The following is a 26,015-nucleotide window of genomic DNA, read 5'->3' on the forward strand; positions in this document are numbered from 1 at the left end:
ATAAAAAAACACACGTGTAAAATAAGATGGTACCAGGCATATCATTTCGAATGTACTTAGAAAATACAAATTGACAGAAACTGATTGATTGTGGTTTGCATGAGTGAGTGGGCATCTATTTATATGTTTCTGAGAAATGCACATCATTTTACAAGTTACAGTCTTCTAAACAGTTTATGCATCACTTCCAAGGGAAGCAGGCACATTTTAATTATATTTGGCTTTCTTCCAAAGTGTCAGTATTTTTTTTATACCCAGGATCCTTTGCTTGTTATGCAAAACACATTCATGACATGTTATGTGACCATTTTAGTAGATATTATTTCTAAGAACATCCGCCGTTCTCTGGTTTGTGATTTAAGATGGCTAAAAAAAAAAAAAAAAAAGAAAACAAACTACTCTGCATTTTGCCAGAGGTTATATGAATGTTTTATCTCACAAACCTTCAGAGCTCATAATGAATCACTAACATAGCAGAGTTTTGTGTTACAACATTTCTTGGAAGAGAGCATGCTTCATAGATTTATGAGCTTTGCCAATTAGATTTCAGTTATTCCTTGACAAGCCTACCAAATAACAATGGCTTAATTGCAGAAAAAAAAAGGGCTTGTGCAATTCAATATTGAATCCTCTTGAACTCTCACAATGCAAACAAGGTCCCTTTTAAACATTAAAAAAAAGAAAAAAAATCCGCTCTTAGCCCAGGGTGAATTCGACTGTCTTTCTGAACAGTTTTCAAGACTCCTGTAAGCAGTTTTTTTAAAACAATAATTCACTAGAGTTTTATGCCATCAGTTTAAATTTAGAAATCTTTATCTACAGCCTGATTTGGGAACATTTTCAGGTAGAAACATCAATTTACTTGAGAATAACGCTGAAATAAAACAAGTAAATGCTTGCTAACACTGATTGCAACCTTTCAAAGCAGAGAAATGGTCGACTGTTTATGATCAAATTCCAAAATGACACTCATCAGGAACAGAACATTAATTCTCAGTGTTGTGTTTATACAGAACATTATGCACTTCCGCAGCAAGTAAAACAAATTTAACATTAAAAACAGGTGTGAAATCCTCTCTCCATAATGGAGTATCACAGAACGCAGTCCAATTGTGATTTTTATTTTGCATACAGCTTTTTTTATATATCTTGTGTAACAACATTTGAGAACACTGGAAGGTGTCGGCCATAGCAAACATAAAAAGAAATATAATATATATATATATATATAGAGAGAGAGAGAGAGAGAGGAATTAAATATTTCTTTATTACACACTATCCCTCTAATGATCCCCTTTGGCACTCCATGGGTTAAACGTGCATGGTCTGGAACATATTCATAGCCCTCGTATTATTTATATATTCATTCGAATTAAAATTTATTAGATTGATGATTCAATTCCCTAAGGAGACAATTCATAAACTATATTTGCTTTATTGTTTATATTCTTTTGCCTACAGATGTAATTACAGACCTCTCATATGAATTACTCAGTTGACAGAAGTGTAGTAAAATCACTCCTTGTGTGATTGATCAAACGCTGAACGTCTAAATATTTATGCCTAACCTAGCAGCATTTTATCTGAAAAATATGAATTTCATATGAACACCGCAGAGAAAGAGGACTTTTAATATGAGTTATAAAAAAATGTTCATATATATATATATTCCCATTTTTTATTATTATTATATAATCCAGCAATGTATTTACCTTTCACCAGACAGTAAAGATTGCCATTGATCTGCTTGAAATATAGTGATGGACTAGTAGAAAAACTAATCTGAAGGGATCCCGGTTGCCCCATCGATTTCTTTGAAGATTTGTGTGTTTAAAACCCTGCCAGGGTACCCAGGCCCGATGCTATAATAGGTAAAATAGCATGCACTCTAAAAGCCTTGAAATGTCTCTATTTGCATTATTACAAATGCTCCTAAGTTATAAGGGGATTAAAAATACAAAAAAAAGTGCAGCTCAAGTGGAATTATCCCCATAGAAACTAATCACGAACATTCCATTGTTTGAAAGTAAGTGCCTCACCTGTGCAACTTTGTACAACTATTCAATCTGCAGCACATTCGTAAACCTAGACAACGTACGTTACATATATTGCAGTCTGAGGGTTATAAATTTAATACTAGAAATCCAAGCTTTCAACTCTATGTAATAGGCAAATGTAAAAAAAAAATAAAAAATTAGGCAACAAATATTTTTGAAAGAGTAGATGTAAATGTTTTAAAAGTTAGCATCTTAAAAGTTACGACAACTCTCGTTATGTTGGAATACTTTACAGAGTGCAGTGTAAATGCCAACGTGCGTTCAATTCTGGTTTTGACAGCTGCCTCCGCAGTTTGTCATTTCATCATCATACTTCAATAAATCTCTATCAGGTTTTTTTTTGTTTTTTTTAAAGTACAGTGAATTCTAGGTGGTTGCATCAGCACTTATTTATGTATTCATATTTGGAATTTCTTTGTTTATGGCTCATAAGGCATTTAAAAAAAAATCTAAATAAATTAAATGTAAAAGTAATGTTACTCAAATTATTTTTTGTATTTCACTAGACACTAGCTATGTGAAATATTTTGGTCTATTATGAATAAGTAATTAAAAGGCAAGATTTACTGCTACCACTGTTTTCTGGGAATCCTTTTTCAAGCATCAAAGCCTTCTGATTGACATAAGGCATTAATGAATAGTGAAAGAATGGTTTTACAGGAAGTACAATGGAGAAACAAGACAAACTGTAAGTAATAGTGGAAATATTTACATATTGGCAATGAACTGTACAAGGTTTATTTATGGAGATTTTACTAAACTGTGCTTTTAGTCCGCAGCAAATTTGTTAAGGAACTTATAGGTTATAAACCTAGCATCGTGAAAAAAAAAAAGGCATCATCATGAAGGGCCACTTTAACTTGACATCATGTCATCCTGGTTCATCACGATTTGGAGAGTTCATAATCTTTCTTACAGATTGAGCTTTACATTGCATCATAAGTCCAGTAATCATATATACAATTTTTTTTGGGAGGGCAGGTTTTTGAGAATTTTCACAAAAGTCTAGACATTTTCTCCTTATTAAAGTGATGAGATGAAAGGTTTGTAGAAAAGTACAAAACGTCATATTAGGACTCTTTTGTCCAGCTTGGTTTTAGAAGTTTGTCAATACTCTTTTTTTTTTTTTTTTTTTTAAGTACACTACTACATTGGGTAACTATGTTAAAATATCTACATTAAAACATTGAGCCTTCAGAACCCATTGGAATTACATTTAAATAGTTGTATACCCATGCTCTTTAAGCAGGTGCCCCAAAGTTGGAGCCACATACTATTAGAGCATTCTATTCTCTCGGTACAATAAAGACTCCTGTGACATTGCTCTAGTGAAGGTGTTTTGCAGAATTAATTTTGTTCCGTATTGTAGTACAGTTGGAAAAATACATCAATGAGCTAATTGAAAAGAGGCCATCAAGCTAATGACATGTAAATAATTTGGATCACTGTCAAAACTGGTTACAAACCAGGAACCACAGTGTAATATTTTTCTGTTTGAAGCAGTAACTTCTGGCTACTAAAAACTTGGCACACTAAGGATCTGTGAAGCAGATTCCGGATAAACAGGACATTGAGATTAGAGAGAGACACTTAAATTAAAAATCTCGATATCTTCTCCCAAACTATGTATGGAGGTAACTTTTGTATTGCCATCTCTAGGTACTAGCGAATTGTCAGAAATTCCGACAGACTGATTGATCAAAGACTGAAACCTTTTTGCTGATACTACTGTAAAGACTTTAAAATTAGATCCACCAATGTCGTGGTGTCCTGGAAAAAAAAGACTTGTGAGGTTGTGTCCTTGGAATACTGAAGTATGTACACCAAGCTTTTAAAGGATCCTGCAAGCATCAAAACCACCATACTGTAGTGGTTATGATGTTTGGAGTGTTCCCTTAAGACTGCTATACACTACCTAACTGTGTTACACATAGATACATCCAGTTCTGATTTCAAGGGCTGTTAATCAAAATACACCCCAATAAGGCACTAAAAACATACTTTGTAAGTCATTTCTCTAGCACCCATTAAGTATGAGGAGATATGCTAATAAAAACCACCTCACAGCGATGCTCAGAGGTTACCATTACAAAATAGAATTTACACTTGTAATATTTATATATATATATATATATATATAAATTATATATATATAATGTATATTTCATAGTTTAATTTAAAATATGGAATTTAACATATAGTCTAAAGTGTTTTATAAAATCCAGGGGGCAGTTTTTTTTTGTAAATTTAGTCCTTAACATCAAAATCTAGTTGTGTTTGAACACCAAGTCATAATAATTGGCTCGCCTCTACCCCAAACACAATTACAGTTTAAAAATGTACATTTATAAGTTTACAATGATATGACTTATTTTTTTTAATTAAAAATATTGATTTAAAAGAAAATATTTGTTGGAATAAAAAAAGATTTCTTAGGACTGAAAGCTATAACTCCATAATTTACTCTATTTGCTAAACATTTCAGTATATATAGAAATAATAGATTTTAATGAGATTCGTTTAAGCTTTGACTGCGTTATTTATGTTGTATGAGTAACGTAATTAGACAGTTTGTGAAGAAACCCAGATTTTCTTTTAAAGTGATGAAACCCAGCATAGATCTATTATTAATGACCAATGATGCACAGGCCGCCATTTGCTGATACATACTACTTTACAATATAATTACTTCATTGAAGTGTAGAAGATACAGAATTCTCATCTTTTGAATACAGAATCTTTGACAGCAGCATACATTCTGTTCTCAGTTAATCTGACTGCCCACTGTGAAAGACCATCAAACTGCTTTATATATTATACTATTACATGCAGAGCTGTACAGTCTCATAATGGCTGACTAGACCTCTGGGGATGCTTCTGTATTATCACATTTAACAAAGCTATTTTAAAACAAATATGCACCACAAATTTAGATTTTGTGGGCGCTCTGACATTTCTTCAGCATTGAAAAATATTTTTTATAATACTTCTGGCTTTAGCAGAACAAACAATATGGCTACTGACAATTAACAAATATGGTCGCTAGGAGACCACACGCTTTGAAATAACCTGAAATGGATTTCTGGTGGCACACTTTGATTAGATTCTGTGTAACCACTAGCGATGCAAACGCTAAGATTCAATGGTGAACTAATGTAGAGATTCTTAAAGCATATTTTAAAAGATTTACAACTTGTTAAAGGCTTTGCAGTCAAGAAAAATCCTTGAGTTATGTCAACAGCCGTATCCTTAGGACCAATAAGTAAAGTGACTGCAATTATATTCGTGTGAGAGGATTAAAAAGAAATAAATAAATAAAACGTAACTAGCTGTGAGCATTAATTGCTGACAAAACAAGTGTTCCTTTTAAATGAGGAATGCATTTTGTATTAATACACAAAGGGGTCTTGGTGTGATGTGCATTTTCTCTAGGGAAAGTTTGACATAAATGATTATCAATCATATATCTTCATAAAAGTATATTTAAACCAGAAGAGGTTAAGTTTATCCCAATATATTCATCTATCACAGGCTTTATTGAGATAAGAATAAAATGTACTATTTTCAGCATTTATGAATAAATTATCAGAGAGATTTTGAATGGGTTATCAAACACAAGATATGTGTTGATAATTAATTACATATTTATTATTGGACGCATTAACATTTTGGAGAAAATAAAGCTAATATCTGTTATTTACATTAAAAGGAAATTTGTCCCCCCACTTTTCCAGTTGAGGTGTTTTTAATCATTGTCTGGTATAGGAATAGATTTAAAGAGACACTATGTAAAATAACCACTTCATCTCATTGAAGTGGTTATAATGCCTCGGGTCCCCTAATGTTAAGTGGTAAACCATGTTCAAATGAATTAAAGTTGAATGGGAGTTTTTGGCAGCCTCCAGTACTGCTCCCACTGGAGGTATGTCTAAGGCAAAGCTTACAGTCCTTCTTAGCCCTACCAACCTATTCCAGAGACAGGCAGCTGTGATAGGCTGAGAGCTCAGATAAATTCTCCAACTCAGTGAGGAATGCATTAAGAAATAGCAAAAAAAAAACTACCAAATGGTTAAACAAAAATTGAATTTAGCTTTAAAGGGACACTATAGGCTCTCCAGGGTAGGGGTGGCGCGAGGGATGGGGATACGATAATGTTAGGAATACACCTTTGTATTCCTAATGTGTTAGTGTTCCTTTAATAACAGTACAAATTGTTGGCAACATTTCTCTCTCTCTCTCTTAATATCATATTAAAAAAAAAAAAACGGTAATATTTCTTCGTTTTAGTTGCGGTTGATACGTACATGCTTTCTCTAGTTGTCAATTCCCAAAAAGACAGAGTTGAACGCTGTAAAGTAGAGTTGTCAAACTCAAATCTTGCTAGATTTTATTAATTTATTTTAACTACACCTACCACATTTCTCTACCCATCTACTGCATTCAAACAATTTTGAGAGTTGCAGTCCATTAAGAGTTTGATGACCCTTAATTTCTAGGCTGCTAAAAATGCTTTTAGTGGCATTTCGCACGTAAGACATACACCAAAACTGCAAACCAGATTATATTTCTATCAGTATGAAGTAGCAAAAAATATAATATTTTCATTTGGTTTTAGTGGTGACAGTAGTAGTATATCATTTACAGCAGTGATGGTTTACACCTTGTCACTCCATATGTGAACGAGTGAGTTTAAATGTCTGAACATCATAGCAAATCTAGATTAAAAAATAAAGACAGAACTTCTCACTTTAGAGAATAACCCTATCTCTTTTCTTTAATAAAGCTGAGATACAAGTAACTAATTTGCCAAATATGTACTGCCTCGTCCTTTATTTATTTCATTTAACTAGTGTCTATAAAAGTGGCAGATATAGGGTAAGATATATATATATATGGGTTGAACGAGCTAATGAAATATTTTTTTCAATGCCTTTACTTGGCAACAAATAATGATAGCGATATATAAAGACCAATTCTGGCCAAAATGGTGGAAAAATAAACATGTAATCTGCGTCTGCTGACTGCTCCACCTCCAAAAGTCCGCCCCTCAATTATACATTCCTCCCAACATCAGAGCCTGGTAAATCAATCCACCAGTAAAAGGACCAGTAAAGTGATTGTGTTAATGGCACTGCCCAAAGGGTCAGGTCTGCCAGGAAAGGGGATTTGTCTGCCAAATTATTGACAGGCATCCTGGTACGAATGCACACCAGACTGCCAGTCAATCATCCAGACCAGCCCATCAAGGGCTTGAGTGCTCTCTGCATGGTCCTAGCGTAAGCACTACAACTTTTGGGAACCCCAGGAAACAAAAGTTGATATTGTGTGACAGGACCCAATAATCAGGACAATCCCACCAAAATCGGGTATGTTGGGAGGAATGATCATGCATTGCCCACATCATTCAATTATAGAACCTAAAAACTAGTACAACCTTATTTTCAATTTAGAATAAAACCCGACAGACTTAATTTTAGATTTTCTTGCCAAGCAGTTGTATATCTTAATATAATGCCTGCCCTGTGGTTTCAACAAAAATGTCTTTCCTTAACACACAACATTTAGCCATTGTAGAGTTACTTATTCAACAGGTTTTACAAGAATAAGCTCCACCAAGCTCTGAGTAATTTAAAGCAAACAAGTCAGCTAAATTGTACGGTAAACACAAGGCATTACAACAACGAAGAAAAGTCTGATAAAGAATTTAATGGTGGAATAGTACCCAATCCCCCTTCTCCCCTCCTCCCCCCCTCCCCCCCCCAAAAAAAAAATTCAAATTAAAAACTTAGGCATGATTTGGCAAGATATAAAGACTAAAATGCTGTAGTTCCCCATGACCACACAAATCAGGGCTTATTCACAGAAAAAACTGCACTTTCCATATTATGTTGGTTGGTAACCCAACTCCAGTATCAATGGGGCTTTGTCTACATTTCAGAATTACTGAGCTCTACTCAATTCTCTGGGTGATCATCTTTTCAAAGAGCAGACTGTAAACATGAACAAGGACAATAACAAACAAAAACTGCTTAATAAACAATATATACACATGTACAAATAACAGCCTCTCAGAAATGACCTTGCAGTTAACACAATATTGTTTAATAAAAAATAAAACATTTAAAAAAAAGCACAGAATCAACTGAAAAGATTAATCCATATAAATTAGGTGAACAGACAGTGACACTGGTATAAAAGCAGATATGTACAGTCAATTGGACAGTGTTTACTTCTCTGATCTTCTAGTGTTTAACATTAATACATCGATTGACTTAGAACTCTCGATTGCCTTGATTGAACTTTAAACCCACAGAGTGCCAAAGGAGTGAGCATGAGTTGATTAAGCCTCTGGTACACATTGTTAACAGTCAAAAAAAATAATAAACAACAACAGCATTACTGCCTGTACATTTTTTTGTTTTGTTTTTAGCTCAAATGTTTACGCCTGCTATATTTCAGCTTAAGGTATGCTTAAAAAGAAAAAAATATATAGCACATCAAGTCTATAGTTTTCTCGATGTTAAAATTCACACAGTGCGTAAAAGTGAATGTCGACGCATGAACAAAATTAAAAATTCAAGGCAAAAATAAAATTGGAACTGAAATGTAGCCCAATTCTTACCTCTCACTTAATAGGCTTGAAGGTTTAAGTAAAAATGTGGCTCACACCGACAATAATGTGATGCAGAATATTTTGGGCAAGGAATGTAGCTAAAATATTTCGGGTTTGCTTTTCAGCTTTGGGAAATTCAAAGTTTTGTGCTAGGATGTACAGATGAAAGTTGGGAAGGAGGGAAAGCAGATTGAGGATTCATGGCAGCTAAGGGATATATGCTGTTGTGTAATAACTCTCCATATGTTGATCCTACAGGTGCTCCTGTAGCTAACTGTCTATATAATTGTTGAGAGTTTGTAGAGTTAGCCAGATACTGTCTTTGCATCATTAAGGAATGAAGGGCTAATGGCTGCATTAAAGGTGAAAGCACAGCCTGGTTTTTCAAGTAGTGCAGTGGATGAGAATAGGCAGTTGGTATACGAGAACCTAGCCCACCACATAAGCCTCCAGGATAGATCCCAGGAAAGATGGGTGATGAAAGAGTGTATTTGTGGCCATCGATCATGTTACCAGAGTGAATATCATGCATTGATTTGCTACTTTCACCATCCTCAGCAGAAAATGTTTCTTTTCCATGCAACTCTTTTGGTATGTTTAGAGGAGACACTGCTCTTATTTTCTTCTCACTGATTGGGTTGCCCGCATCATCCAATGATCGTTTCAGAGACCTTGATGTCCCAAAATTCTGACTACTCGTTTTTCCCATCGTGTTTGGATGGACCAACCCTTCTATCTTTCTTATGTGATCATGTCTTGCGTTATGCAACTTAACAGGCCTATGACTGGATTCGGAGTGCCTTTTTGACCCAGACATAGTCATAGGTGAAACTCTACAAGCTTTTGGGTTGCAGTCTAGACTCATGCTTTTGCTATTTGGCATATGAAACAGATTATGTGGCTTACTTTCTTGCTGTGCCAAATGATGGGAAAAGTTGGATCCTAGAGATTTACCAGTATGTTTGTGTGCAGATTTTGGAAGGCTCAAATCAGTTGGCTGGTCATCTGTGTTTTCTAATGCATTTGGTTTGTCCTGTTGGTTCAATGAATGATGGTAATTAAGTTTCTCCTGATGTTTGTGCGTTGACACATTTTCAGTTTCTCTAAATGTTTCTCGAGAGTGATATTTTGAAGAGTGTTCACTATGAAGGTGGTGTTCGGTATGTCTATACAGTTTATGAAGATGGGGTGATGAATAGAATTCAGCCAGAAAATTAGGCACATTTGAATGTTGCACAGTTCTTTTTTCAGTCATTTTATCTTTACATTCAGGCATGCTGGACTTTAAGGAATATGATTCAGCAAGGGTGTTTTGATGTTGCTTGGAAAAATCACAATGGTATGAATCTAGTTTGTTGTATGTACTGTTTTTGTAAAGGTCACCAATGGACTTCTCATCTGGGCTCTTTTGCTTAAAACTTTGAACATGTTGTATTACAGAAGGTCGGTTTATCGTCACAGACTCAGAATTAGTTGCCTGGTGAGCTTGTAATAAATGTTGAGATATTTCTGTTTTAGAACTTGATTTTTTCTTGCTTATTAATGGTGGTGGTGTACCATATGGATAACTTCCAGACTGTGATGCCCCACTAACCTGTGATAATAGTTTCTTTTTCGCCAGAGGAGACATGATTCCTGGATTTCCCCTAGAGTAAACCAAAGGCGTGTAATTAAACGACAATTCTTCATTTATAGATGATGAGGGGTCTTTTTCTTTTAGCATGTCAAGAGATTGCACTAAGTAAACTTTAGGATTCTGCTTTAATGCATTTTGTAATAAATTGCTGTCCAAAGGATTTTTTAGGTCCTCCGATCCAAGGGAGTCTACTTTCACTGTACAGTTTGCAATATAATCCGGCAAATCAGGCAATTTTTCATCTTCTATGATTTCATGCTGGACCTGAATTGAGGGAAACATGTTGAAATTCCTATCAGAGGTTTCATTATTTTCCAAAGGATCTGAAATTTCTGGTTTGCTTTGTTCTGTTTTTGTTCTTGTTGAATTTGCATTGGAAATTTGTGGCTTTTCATCTCCTTCTCTGGAATTAATATTATGAATAAGCAGATCAGAAGGAATAATATCTTCATCTTCTGCCACATGGTCCTTGTTAGGAATGGACTCCTCATGCTCATTTTTCACCAAAGGTGTCAATTGTCTTTTTTCAACTGATTCAGAGTAGTCTACAGATGGCTTTGTCTCTTCACATTCACGAGACACATTTTTTTCATCTACTTCCAGATTGTCTTCCTCTTTGATATCCTAAGTAGAAGATACCAATGATAATTAGATAAATATTTTTTTTTTTTAAAAACAACACTTTTTAAAATGAAATGAAAATGAAAAACAATTTACATTCTTAACAATGAATTATGAATAATACATTATATATTCTACATTGCATATATGTGCAAATATTCTAAACGCACACATCTTTTTATTTATACATTAATACTTTCATTTTTAAGCTTTAGCAAGCCAAACATAAGAAAGTACCCATTTGATTTACAAATGTATTAACTTTTATTGATATCTAATGAATAATGTTGTATATAGATTAAAACAAAGCATTGACTTAAACATTTGACTAAAAATATATATAACAGTAGAAAGTTCATGTCCAACTGCATAGTAGCCTTACGAATTCACATTGCACAAGATTTGCTATCTCTAAATTATCCCCCTTACACACTAGTTTATGTAAAATAATAATACATTTTGTTTAGTATCTCTTTAAACAATGCTATAAATCATGTAATGTAGCCATGTGACCTTTAAACCAGGGGTTTAACTTCAGCACTCCAGAAATCTGGACTATATCTCCACTTATGCTTTGCCAACATTATAGCTGTTCGAGCATTATGGGACATGTAGTCCACAACATCTGGTCTGACAAAGGTTGCCTACCCCTGTCCTAAACTCTAGGCCCATCAGAGGGTCCTCTGTGTAATACACTATATTGGTAGGGCTTTGAGAAAAGTTGCTGTCCTGCTTTTGTGAGGAATCTATCAGAAAACAGCAAGCTCTTATTATTTTTCCCTGACTTGTTAAGATAAGAGGCATTGAGGCAACATCAAGGAATGTATTCTCAAAATGCCATACTGCTGATCATTGTGCTAAGGTGAATATAAAGGAACTAATGATTCACAACTGTTTTGAAGATGTCTTTCTATACAGACGCTTTTTAATAAGCTCTTTGTGTTGGGCTTTTTTCATATTAGTTAAGAGTCTTTTAGTCATCTTCACTGGATATTTTTTTCTCTTAATAACAGTTCTTTTCAGTCAAAATGTGATCATTAGTTCTTTAATAAGTATCGCACAATCAGTGGTCTCTAGAGCTTATTCAATTACATGAAAATACCAGACAGATGAGTGAAGCAAATGGAAATATATAGAAAATAAAATATTTCATAAAGTTCATAGCTCTCAAGTTCTTTCTGTTCAATGACCACTTTTGGTAAATTTCCAAAATATCACCGAACATCACACCAAATGGTTATAAAATACCAAATGTAAACTGATTTTAACAATGTGAGGATTAAATTGAGCTATATTCAGGAAATACAACCAGGATTTAAGATCAAGTTACGTAAGTCAATTACAATACTGAAAAAGGACAAAGCAATTAAGGTTAGAAGTGTTTAACCCTATGTGAACCGTAGAGTGGTGATCAAATATCTCCATGCAATATTATGTTCCACATCCCCCTCCCTTTAATGTAACGCTTTTGTTCCAAACAACAATAAAGTACAATGAATACGTGAACATAAATTATTAAGGGGTGCATGAGATGATTGTGATCTCACTGGGAATTAAAATAGAACAGCACCGATGAAAACCAATTATAATGGCAATAAAATGTGTTTTCAAAATTAGAATATATTTCTGTGGTGACTCCATTTGTACAAACTTATCTTTTATGACTCTGCGCAAAATCCATGTATAATAATAGCAAAGGAAAAGCCCAAATGCACATTATATATCACAAGACTGTAATGTAAGATAAGTTCTAAGGGCTTTTTATAAGAAAGCCGAGGTGCACAAACAAGGAGTAGAATTTTTACTTTAAATTATGGCTTGGTGTAGATGCTTCCCAAATTAGAAGGTATATGGTAAGGAACCCCACTATGTAAAGCACATTTTACAAAAATATAGAAATTGCGTTTGTGAATATCATGATGACTCCATTACCAATGATGTCCACTTAGAAGACAAGAGTGAGTTCCTTTTGTTGTATTCTTTGTTGCCGGGTGGTTTTTACATTTGTTTGTTTGTTGATTCCATACGACTCTTAAATATATTTATTTGTTGTTTCTACTAAATTTGTTGCTGTTCTAATTGGTTGTCTTTAGTACTGTTCAGTTTAATTTGCCCAGTAAGATCATAACCATCTAATGAACCCTTTAGCAGTTTTTTTTGTTTTATTTTTAAAAGAGGTGTATCCACATTAGAATATATTATAATTCAATTATCCAGCACAGACAATGAAATCCATTTTATTCTGATATGGACATGTTAATACATCAAAAAGCGGTGTAGTGTCCCAATTATAGTCCCGTATATATTCTTGATTGACCCTTGGAGATATTTCACTAAAAAGGACAATCTGGCTACTATTGAAATGGTCCTGCCTGTGAATGGGTTTATACTGTCCTAAAAAAAAAAAAAAAAATCAATGAAAAATGACTTTGCTCATACTTCTGCCAAACTCGGCATATAACTTTTAGAATTACTAACTTACTAATAATTTCAGAATTATTAAGTTGGGAACATATCATAAAACTATTACTGCAGGTGTTGGGTAAGAAAGGTAAAACACCCTCAGTCTAATGGTTACCATCTTCCTTCACCCATAAACACATACAATTATTTAAATAATCTTAAATATGTCACATATTTAAAATAAGCCTACCTACAAAAAAAAATCACCCTTACAGCTTCTTAGAACATATTATGTTACCCTTCCCTGAGCACCTGTTGCATGATATGAAGGTAGATAAAGAAAGTGTCTCAACTTGAAATATGTACAGAACTTGTTCATTAAAGGCATGAAATAATTCATATAGTGTATGCAATTAGAAAAATTAAATCTAGGATTTAAAGTATAGTACAAGTAGATTATGGTCGTAATTTCTGTAGGATTGTCGTGTAAACCTGCACTAGAAAGTGAAGAATAATCTGGACTCGTGTCCCAGCAATATTTTTTAAAAACTCTATCAATATCAGTCATGCTTATATGTTAAAAGGAATCTAGGCGCTATTACTTAAATTCCTGTAGTGGCTAAAGAGTTCGATCTTCTCTGCACCATAAAACTGGAGGTAGTCAAACTTTTTTTTTAAACTCAAAAAGTGACATCAGTTCCACTTACATTTAAATAGAATTCATTGTCTGAAACAGTCAGCCGACACTCTCAGCTGGTTGATTTTGTCCATATACAGATTAAATTTATATACACTAGTGACCAAAATTGTGGAAACCTTTTTGAAAAATAATATATTTTAAGGTATGATGGTTCATAAGATACAAGTATAAAAGGTAGAATAAGCGCTAAGGGTACAATTAATATAAACAGTAAATTAAGCAGCAAACACTAAAAGTAAGGAATGCCCCCAACACCTTACTGAAAAGAAGCAAAACAACCTGTTTTTTGTGTTTTATGGTCACTTTTAGAATAATGCCATCAAATTATACATCATTAGAAAGATAATGCAAAATGTAATGAAACAACGGTGTTGAATTATCTCTATGCTATCAAACGTTCTAGCCGAATTTCCGGAAAAGGAAAAGACAACTTTTGTAACATGATGTGAATTTCCTTAACTCAAAGCTGACCAATGAGATTGCTCTGTACCTAGATTTAACACTAATGGAGGCTCCTCCTGATGCACGCAGGGAACCCAGGTAAGTATCAGAACATTTGAAAGAATCGGTTTGATTACTAACCATGGGACAGTGCTGGGGGAGGTGGGTTCAGGCTACTGCAAACGGTAGTGGTCATGGTATTTAGAATGCCACTTTTATGCTCAGAACACAATTTAATGCCAGGTCAAACCAGAGTCTTACACATTCCATAAGAATTTACACAAGAAAATTTCACATATTTTTGCTTTGACCATTTCATCAACACTAACTTATCCTGTACCATAAACATAAATATTTAAAAAATTACTTTTCTCAAGCCAAACTTTAAAAACTCTCAACTTACCTCAGATGTGTCCTGAGATTTTGCTGTGCTATCCTTTTCTTTCTTTGACTTCTGGTTGTCATTTTTAATACGCTTAGTGCTGCAAGTCTTTGTTTTTGTCTCCACCTCTTGGGAGCTATTATCTGGTTTCCGAGGTTTCACAGGAGGTAGTGGTTTGTCTTCCTCTCCTTTGATAAACCTTTCATAGGGCAGGATTAATCTAAACAGTTTAGGGAAAAACAATATGTCAGCTTATTTCAGACTGTCGAGGTTTGCTTCAAAATGCAGAATTTGGATTAGCATACAGTGCCAACTGGAGTACCAAAAATTAAATAATAAAACCCCATGTTATTTTAAGTAACCTCCACTTGTCATTAAAAGCTACTTCCAGTCACGTGGGGACCACTTAAATGCATTATACAAATCTTTCCCATACTTTATCAAGGTCACTTTTCTCAACCAGATCTATTTAAAATGCTACACACTCTTTTTTTTTTTTGACAAATGAGGTAACCAGGTTTTCTTACTACATTTTTTTTTGGGGTCAAAATAGTAAAATCACAAATAATCTCAATGTTGGATAAATATATTTATATAAATAAATAGATATTTATTTATTTTTTAAATCAATTTCATGGTGAGATATACCCACCACCACTATGACACTCGTGATATTTAGACATGAGCAAAACTATGTGTTTTATACTGCACAATATACACTCTCTAATGTCTTTTTCATAGCAGCTCAGAATATTTGGAGAATAACAAAGGTCCATAGCAATAATACAATAATGTTTTTATACTGCAGTCAATAGGTCTATAAATAGGTATGAGTAAAAGACAGTGTTGTTCTAAACTACTACCGAATTGCACAAATAACTATATACACGTCATGAATTTATAGCATTTTTTAATTCAAAGTTACACCCCAGCCTCCTCCACCCCAATAAAATGAATGTATGCTTCCATACTTCAGAGTTTATATTTGAAAAAAAAAAAATGTTCTCATATATACCAGGCAGTGCCTTGGTAAAATAACATAAAATTATATTTGACAATTGGCATGCTTTCTTGTGTCTGTAGCTAGAATAACAGGCTGAGTTTTCAAAAATACCACAGGCAGATTTACAAACGAAAACTTAATCACAATTAGATTTTTCATGGCAAAGCACCTAAAAATCTTTTCATAAAATGACACATCAAACAATATGCGTTTTTAATAATCTGTTTTCCAGTCACAGCTTAACTCTTGATCTTAAAGGAGGACACATAACTGTGTTATAATTAGAAAAGATGGATTATATTACAATCTCGGTTTCGACTTCAATGCAATTTTTTTTTTTTAAATTCATTCGGCATGATTAATGACTCACTTTGGGATTAATGCTCAACTCAGCGACTTCAAAATACGTACATTGTAAAACAGAACTATTTTAAAGACAAATTAATTTACTGAAACTGAAGCTGTGCTTAAGCATACTAGATTTTGTGTGTAGTATGTTTAATCACAGGCCCAGGAGGCACACAATTTATACTTATTTTTTTTTTTCTTTTCTAATGTGTAGAGATTATTGTAAAACCTGTTACACATGCATGTTTTTCACAGAATGTAAATCACAATATGACACAGTGGGATACATTTCTTAGCAAAGCATGACGCACTCCCTGGCAAGTAAAGAGTTAAATGTATTTGGGGGATAGGGTGGTTAAGGGGGGGAGACCATGACACAGGAATGCAGTGTTTCACAGAGCACATTTATGACAAAATATAAAGGATATGTTACATTGCAAATAATATTCATTAAACGAGCATGCTCCGACATGGTGTGTGCAAAGAGATGTGTGTAATGCTTTCTGGCCCAAGGGTTGGCAGGCATCCAGTAATGAAGCTAAACAGGGCCCGTGGGGAATATTCATTCTAAGATCCCATTACAAACTGAGTTTAAACATGTTACAGCTGCTAAAACTGTAAACTGCTCCCTCTATGAAAAGCTTACCAAAATAATTTATGGCTGCCAAATATTTTCCTCCCGCTGTAATATTACAGTTAATGTTTACATAATATCTATATAAAAAAAAAGAAAAGATGAAGAATGGCTCATATGAGCCAATTACAAATAGCATCTGTTTTTTTTTTAACTCTGTACTGCCGAGGGCATTTGCAGAATGGGAAACCAGTTGGTCATTGAATGGCCACGGAGTGCAATGGGACAGCTTCCCTGCATACCCATAGTGACTTAGGGGTTAAGAGACTCCTCATTGAAATGCCAGTTCTCTTACGTGGTGGTTATCAATGTAGAATGAGGGCCCAGAATGCATTAGGGATCATTAGGGTTGTAAATTATAGCATCACAGAGGAAGCGATTCTCTCCTCTCCACACGTTGAAAACGTTTAAAATTCATTCTAACGTGAGTCCATTTCACAATGCTAATTATAAGCTTAATAGGATAACTCAATTTAATGGGCTTTTTTTGTCTCCGGGAAATCATTTTCAATATATTAATGCATGTATTTCATCAGAAAAATTATTCAACAGCTGTTAACTCTTCTCTATTAAATAATGGGACTAGTTAGTGACCCTGTGGTAATGTTTTCTGAACACGCTCCGTTAATATCGATAACTTGAGATGAATGACTCTACCCATTTGGTATAGGAATTGTTTTTTTTATAATAAAGCTTTTTTTTTTTGCTTCAAAATTCTACATATTACATTATTTTAATATATACATATTATTATTATTGGCATTTATATAGTGCCGACTTATCGCGCAGCGCCTATTTTATTTACATTATAGATAGATAGAATGATTGATAGCTTACATTGATTAGAAAAACAATTGACCACATTTCCTTTTTGGTGCTTCAAGAATTCACAAAACAAGGCAATATTTTCATTTAAAAGTTAATTTTCACTGAGTTCAGCAGTTGGCAGCAAGACAGCAGTAAAAATACATTTTACACAGCTGGTTAAAGGCCTGCAGCCAAAAGCAGGAAATCTTGAATTAAATATTTCTTGTATCTGGGAAGAAGCAATGACTAAGGTAAAATGGAATCTAAACACAAGGCTTTCACGGTTTAGGTTTTCAAAGTCGATGCTGACAAAATGTAATAATAAGAATTATAGGTATACACATATATGGTGTGCTTTGTCGTAAATATATTCAAGGATCATCAGAAAATGCATAGAAATATATAGGACAATATTATTTTTATCCAAATTAAAGCACATGAATATTCACTAAAGAGCTCCAGGGATTAAAGAGAATTCTAGAACATATGAACAATTACTTGTTCAGAAATGTCTCTGTGCAATTTTCCTTCTGTGTTTTTTTTTTTTTAAGTTATCCTATAATAGCACAACACAATTGCCCACAGGATGTGATCTTATCATTTGATTATGAGCAAGGTTATATTTTATGGTGGCTCTTAAGGGTACAAGAGCTATTTTAAATGGATTTCTGGTTGATTCTGCTAGAACTGTGGAGGTCGATTTAAAGTAAGCTGGCAATTCTATGGTAATAAGGGCTACACACACACACACAAAATCTTTATGAACAAGCAAAAAATGTGACTTTGATGTGGATACATTGTAATGAAGTGAAATGTATGAAAAATAAAAATGATGCACAATGACCCAAAATGTTATGATTTTAGATAGCATGAGGCCTCTACGTTTGGAAATGAGATGGATTGATGTATAAATTAAAATTCTAAGAGATATTAATCCACAAAATGAGATATCATCAAAGCCATACTCCAAAAATGTACTTATTGGTCCTGATTCACAAAGTGCTATTCCCAAGTATCATTAATATATATATATATTTTTATTTTTATTATTTTTTTTTAGAATATATGTACAAATAGAAATATAAGGGTTACTGCTGAGCATCTGTAAAAAAAAAAAAAAAAAAAAAAGATTAACCAAACAGTGTAATATTGTCACGAAATTTAAAATATGAACTTTTACTGGAAGCAATCACAGAACAGTGAAGTATGTATTCGTATGTAAGGGTGCCTCCCGTGATGGTAGTAGGGGGCCATCAGCTTTTATCTCCCTTGAAGTCACTTCATCCAGAAGCCAGACATGGGAATACAGATAAGTAAGATGGAAAAACACTTTTATTGTGGCAACACACTTGCATATATCAACCAGTATAAATAAATAAAATGTCCAAATGTCCTACGCATTTTATACTATGTAAAAAACGTCATATAATCAAATCAAACGCCAAAAACAAGCATTTTATTTGTTTTATTTTATACTTGTTACTATATTTGTTTTTATGATATGATCCTTGAAGAAGGTCTTTACATAGAACTAAATGCGTAGGACCTTTGGACATTTTAAGAACTTTTATTAATACTTGTTGACATATACAAGTTTGTTACCACAATAAAAGTGTTTCACAATCTTAATTACCTGGTTACCCCGTTCTGGCTAATAAACAAGGTGACTTCAAGGGAGGAGAAAGCTGCTGACCCCCCACTACCATCAGAGAAGACCCCCTCCAAGTGAATACATACTTCACTGTTCTGTGAGTGCTTCCAGGAGAAGTGTCATATTTTAGATTTCATCACACTATTGCACTATGTTTTGTCAATCTTTTTTTAAATGCCCAGCTGTATCCCATATATTTCTATTTCTACATATATTCTGGATTGTGAATTGTTACCTACTAGGAGGTGACCCTGGGAAGCTGTACTATTTGTGCAAAGTTAAGTGTATTGATTTATTTATTAGTCACCTTGCACTTGTAAGGTTCATTTTTTTTTCACATTATATATATTATATTGACTGTGAGGAGAATTACAATGTGAAAAAGAGTATTGAAGATTGTTTTGTTGTAGTATGAATATTATATATATATATATATATTAGATACATATACATACGTTCACACACATTCTTGGTTACTTGACGGTGTCACCCTGAACACGTCCATGAAACATGAATGATAGCCTACACTTCAAAAACGTTTGTAAAATGAAACTGGGAATTATCCTCATAAAATTCTCGGGAAGCTCAAAAAGTGTTACCAGACTCCACAGTTAGTGTCTTCATCTCTGCATTGCACAGGTTGCTCAACAAACAGAAGACTGATGATATGTCTAATTGACATGACATAGTGTACTGAAGGTCTTTATCAGTCAAAGTGTTGATAACTGCTGACATGACAAGGGAACATTTTCAATCCTGTCTTTTAAATACTTAGTAGCCCTGCACATTTGTTCATTCTACAATCAAGCTACAGTATGTTTGTGATGTATATATTTAGACTAAATACTTACTGTTTAGGTTAATTTGTCATCTTAGATATGTTAATCTCAAGTCAATTTACAATAAAATGTTATGGGAGGCGGGGTGAAATTAGCAAAACTAAGGACTACTTTTTAAAAAACAGACATCCAATTAAATCAGCAATTCAATCAAATCAGTTGACATGCATCATATTACACAGAAGGTGTTTATTAAGTCCCAAATATGCAATGGAATTGTTATATTTGTGAATAGTCTCATTATCTAACAAAAATTGCCATTTTGTCAATTTACTAACAGCAATTTAAAGATTACCATCAAATTAGAAAATTAATAGCTTGACAATCTGTCATTTTAAATAAAGCATAAACATGTTGGAAGTACATGCAAAGTATAGGAATTTAAAGAACTTTTTTACACTTTACTTTATTCTTTATCAAAATATAGCAAAAAAAATAAATAAATTCAATACATTGGTGGTAAAATATGCCAGAAGGAAAAGTGGTAAGTTAGTTAAAATTCCACAAAGGGGTCCACAGGATTCTCTAATAAACAGTTGAGGCCCAAAACTAGTTCTCTCTATGTCCTCATCTCATGTGAGAGCTATTGCATTAAAAAAAAAGAGGTTCCACAGAGCAATTGGTACAAATGCACTCTACTTCCCCTCCTCTATTTGATGTGGCGTAATTAGAGGCTCAAAGATTTTTTTTTTAGTAATCCAGGATTCCTAGTATATTCTGACAACCTGGAGGACCAATGGAATGCCATCATTCCATGCCCACACCTCACGTGCAATGGAACCATGGCAATCAAAGGGAGTGGACATTCCTGGTTACATAGGAGCTTTAGTAACATATGGCTCAAATACTTAAAGATTGCTTGGTAAAAAAAAGGATATTTGAGCGGAACTTACACATGCACACTCATTGTGCACATAGAAATTCTATTCCTCTTTAAGAACCTTAAATATATATTTTTTTTAAATGATGAAACAGTTGGATACTTTTCCTCAATCCCGTGCTATTTGTCAGGTGAATGCTGTATCTATGAAAAGAAATCTGTTTGAAACACAGGTGGGTTCCAATCAATAAATGAAAGCCAAATTAACAATTCACTAACACATTTCAAATATCAATAGTTGTATTTTTAGATTAATACTTGGGAAATGTATTTTCACTGCTGAATCTATAATGACTCATACTGTAATTCATCTACATAAATAAAATGTGTTTCAGACACTGCACTGAAATTAAATAAAAGGTGTGGAGAGAACAAGGATTTAGTTTTCCATCAGAATTTAAAAAATAAAATAAAACTGAATGTCTTACTTCAGCAAAGGTCACAAATCTATTACCGTAAGTAATCTGGCCTCCTGCCACAAAGTCTAGGAAAAGCAGGGGGTGGACAATTTTACATTTGAAAATTGCATAATTCTCAAGAGACATCACTTCTTTCTCATTCAAAATCACAGTATTAGTATATTTCACAACTCGTGAAATTTTATTTTATAATATGTCCCATGTATCCTTGGAAAAACGTTCAATAAAAAAATGTACTTAATCACAGTTTCTCAACTGCCATCTCTACTGGTTTATCCTCAAACTAAATTAATTTAGTTTTTCCAATGTCTAAAATTGCTTTGTTAATGGTTTTTTGGTGTTTTCTTTGTTTTTTAGATTTATGACTTAATTTTTACTATAATTTTATTTACTTTTAGTTTTATTCCACTACATTTTTTCAACTACTGTTTTTTTTTTTTTGTTTGTTTTTTTTACAATTTCTCTTCATTATTTTGTAACAGAGAATACTATGAGAGATAAATGTATTATAAATTCCTATTATTCATTCATATTTTTTGTGCCAAATCTTTAAAGTTCACACTTTCTGCCTATTTAAACCCAATTGCCATCACCCCTTGTTCATCCTTGCCTATTTACTGAACACTTTTCTTGCTACCCAAATTGCTCTCCTCTAGCACTCTTTCTCTTATCCTTGGGGACTTTAATATTCCAATCAACAACCATAACCATTATCATGCCATTCTGCTGCTTTCTGAAACCTTGTCCTCTGACCTCAAGCAATGGACTAATACTGCAACTCATACAGTAGGAAACACTATTGATCTTATCTTCACCAATCTCTGTACTGCTTCTAATCTCTCCAATGTTCCAATTCCTCTATTTGACCACCATCTGCTGACCTTTGACATCAGCATACCGCATACCTAAATTATACTACACTCAGTACATCAGTCTCCCTCTACAACTCCACCCTCTACTCTAAACTAGATGATATGGCACCTCCTATATTTAAATATTGTAAGCAACCCCAGTTACAACCTTGGCATACTAAGCTGACAAAAACTAACCCTACACCCCTAACTCTTCTAGCAACCTACTTTTTCTCGTACATGAAATACATCCTACCCTTACCTCATGTGTCACTTTACCCCACTCCCTCTAGAATGTAAGCTGGTTTGAGCAGGGCCTTCAACGCCCTCTTTGTTCTTGTACGTCCAACTCGTCCGGTTGCAAATACTTGTCTGTTATTCCACTTTTTGTACAGTGCTACAGAATTTGTTAGCACTTTATAAATAATAATATGAGAAATAAACATACTTATTTTATATAATTGTATGTTAAAGTAAGCACAAGATAATGTTGAAGCAGGACACAACATAATTATTCAGAGAGTATAGTTGTGTGTGAGGTTTTTAACGCAAAAACATTTTTATTAGACTGTCTTGTTCTAGACAAATTAGATCTTTAAATGGTGGCATAGTTTAAAGGACCACTCTAGGCACCCAGACCACTTCAGCTTAATGAAGTGGTCTGGTTGCCAGGTCCAGCTAGCTTTTACCCTTTTTTTTTTTATAAACATAGCAGTTTCAGAGAAACTGCTATGTTTATTCTGAGGGTTAAGCCAGCCTCCAGAGCCTCTAGTGGCTGTCTCACTGACAGCCGCTAGAGGCGCTTGCGTGCTTCTCACTGTGAAAATCACAGTGAGAGCACGCAAGCGTCCATAGGAAAGCATCATGAATGCTTTCCTATGCGACCGGCTGAATGCGAGCGCGGCTCCTGCCGCGCATGCGCATTCAGCCGATGACGTCGCGAGGAAAAAGAGGAGGAGGAGTAGAGCTCCCCGCCCGGCGCTGGAGAAAGAGGTAAGTTTAACCCCTTCCTCCCCCCAGAGCCCGGCGGGAGTGGGTCCCTGAGGGTGGGGGCACCCTCAGGGCACTCTAGTGCCAGGAAAACGAGTATGTTTTCCTGGCACTAGAGTGGTCCTTTAAGAAATAAAATATTCCACAGTTAATGCCATCCCTGCACAATAGCCCACTGTAGGTTTTCCCCTCTGGTATTGCAAAGTCACACCAAAGTGCTATTTACTAACCGTTGAAGCTCTTCCACTATGCCAGAAAGAAAAAAAAAAAAGAATAAAACTGTTCCATGGGAAAGCATGGGAACTACAAAACTATTCTAAATATAAAAAAGAAAAAAAAATATATATTTTTTTGTGTTCAACCTGTACTTAGTGGGACAAGGCATAAAGTGATGTGGTGGTGCATCTTTATGAAATAAAGAGGAAAATAACAACAAAAACATCTGTAGTATGCAAATGTCAGGATAGATGGGATCCTAAACACAGAATGTAACAAAAGCTGTATGGCCGGGCTGATGTTACGAAGATAGAGAATAAACAGGATGAGCCGAGGTCAGGGAGCCAGAGATCAGAAAGAACGAAGGTACACAAGCCGAGTCAAAGGAACAATAGAAAGGAGAATAGTCAAGCAAGCCGAAGTCAAAAAACAGAAAATACAAATAAGTACAGTGCGCTATTGGGACTATGAAGAACCACAACAGGGCAAGGAGCCTAACTCAAGAACTCCCTTTTATATTGTGGCTGTATCTGATTAGGATGATAACCACGCCCCCAAAACGTAATTTTTCGGAGGTTTTGGTGATTCGTGACGTCATTTGCTTCATTATGTTGACGCCCCTTTTTTGCATCACAAAAAAGGGCGGAGCTATCGTGGCCGGTGCAAAAATGGCTGGAGACATTGGGAGAATGCCTGGGCAGGTCCACAGCCTCTTGCAAGAGGACTTCAGTGTGTGGCAAACATGTAACAAGAGTATTGGGCTCTTCTTTCTGCAGAGAAGGTTGAGGAAAATAACAAATTTAGAGTAGGACCTCCTAATACCATTTACTAGGGAAGGCTCAAATGACGTTGCAGGCGTGAGCTTTGGACACTGAGATTGCATCAAACTGACTACAGTAAACTTTGTTAATCCCGCTAAAAATGGGACAATTGGTAAATTACAGAAAATATTTTAATTGCCACTTTGTAAAGCAAATTGTAATAAAATAGGTAATTATGGTCTTCCTTGTGTGTGAATGACCTTTACCTACATTCCAACTCCTTGTATAAGCATCATATACTCTTTCTGTTCAAGTATGTATAAACATTCCCAGTTATGTGTATGTTCTTTCTGCTCAGTGTGGAATAGCTTTGCAATGCTTGGACCCTTTTCTTTTCTTAATTATCAAATAAGTATTATTTTCACGGCACGCTTCAATTTAATTTTATTTCTTGTATCTGGCACCTACTAAATGCAGGAAATTATATGTCACCACCTCCCCACCCTCTTTCATTCCCTTAATACAATTATAGTATTTAAAACCTAAAATACAACATATCCATGTTTTCTGTAAAGCCCAAATGTTAATGTATTTTCTATATATTGTTTTAAACAATGTATCTGCATTCTAAAGTAATAAACCAGTAGGTTCTCCTGAAACGTACATACTGGCATAATTTAAAAGTGAATCACCGACAATGTCCTCTTTCTTACCTTAAAGGCATTCTGAAAAAGAACACACAGTATTTGCAAATAGGTGCCAAAAACCGTACTCATGTTAAATATGCACTTAATATCACAGAATACTTTGTACTGCTGCTTTCAGCTGCCCAATTTCGAGGTCTCTTCAAGGTTTATACTTTATGGAAATTAAACCGAAAAAAAATAAAATCATTCTTCAGTAATTACAATAACGCCAAGAAAAGTTTGATAGCAGTTATACATGTGATCATCCCCAAAAGTCAGACTACATTGTCTGAGGTTGTGATGACTGACCAAAAACAATTCTTCAGTGTTTGAAAAGTCCTGTGTTCCACAACAAAGTCATATGGTTTATTATGCCGGTTTACGAGAAAAAAGTCTACTTGAGACCTCTTCAAGCTTTTCCTAGAGACTCCAGGACCGACTATTTATTGTTCGACCTCTGGGTCAAGCATCTATTGTTTGCACAAGGAGTTTAACTTACCTAAAATGTGTCTAAGTTTAGCTTATCCCCTCTGCAGCCAAATTATTTGATTTTAAGAGTTCCCCTTGGAAGAAACAGTTGAGTTCTTCAGGCAACAGATCTTTTCAGAGATGTAAATAAGATAAGGGATCTATGAACTATATCGCAACACATCACACACAGTGACATTTTCATCAAGTTATTTCAATGTTTAAGTATTTGTATGTGTTGTATAGTGTCTTATTTTTTCTGTAAGAATGAGATTACCTGGACAATGTTTTAGTGCTATAAAAACATTTTAACTACATGAAATCATTGGGGGAAGGTGACTTTTGAATACACTATGAACTCTAGAAGGAAATTCCTTTATAAAGAAAAACAATATGAGGAGCTGCCACCTTTGATTTATATATATATATATATATATATATATATATATATATATATATATGAAAACCCGCTTACCAGGTTTTTCTAAGTACATTATGTTTTTTTTTTCTTTTATGTTTTTTTTTTCATTGCACAAAGCAATTGAAAAACATTTGGGCTGAACATTTAGCGTGAAAGCAGTTGGACGTTCTTAATATCATATTAAAGAG

At 34.3% G+C, this 26,015-nt stretch overlaps 1 protein-coding gene across 2 annotated transcripts in view; it reads right to left on the reverse strand.

The window, feature by feature from the left end:
• Positions 1 to 7,828: 7,828 nt before the first annotated feature.
• The window catches only part of ARID5B (AT-rich interaction domain 5B), a 227,130-nt gene continuing 208,943 nt past the window's right edge, over positions 7,829 to 26,015 (reverse strand). For both annotated transcript variants that reach the window (XM_063433600.1, XM_063433601.1), the window contains 2 exons: positions 14,875 to 15,073; positions 7,829 to 10,930 (listed from right to left, as the gene is read on the reverse strand). In XM_063433600.1, coding sequence (XP_063289670.1) covers positions 8,807 to 10,930; positions 14,875 to 15,073 — 2,323 coding nt within the window. In that variant the 3' untranslated portion in view covers positions 7,829 to 8,806. The remainder of the gene's footprint in view (positions 10,931 to 14,874; positions 15,074 to 26,015) is intronic.

The sequence above is a fragment of the Pelobates fuscus genome, chromosome 10, assembly GCF_036172605.1.
Source record: "Pelobates fuscus isolate aPelFus1 chromosome 10, aPelFus1.pri, whole genome shotgun sequence".
NCBI classification, from domain to species: Eukaryota; Metazoa; Chordata; class Amphibia; order Anura; family Pelobatidae; genus Pelobates; species Pelobates fuscus.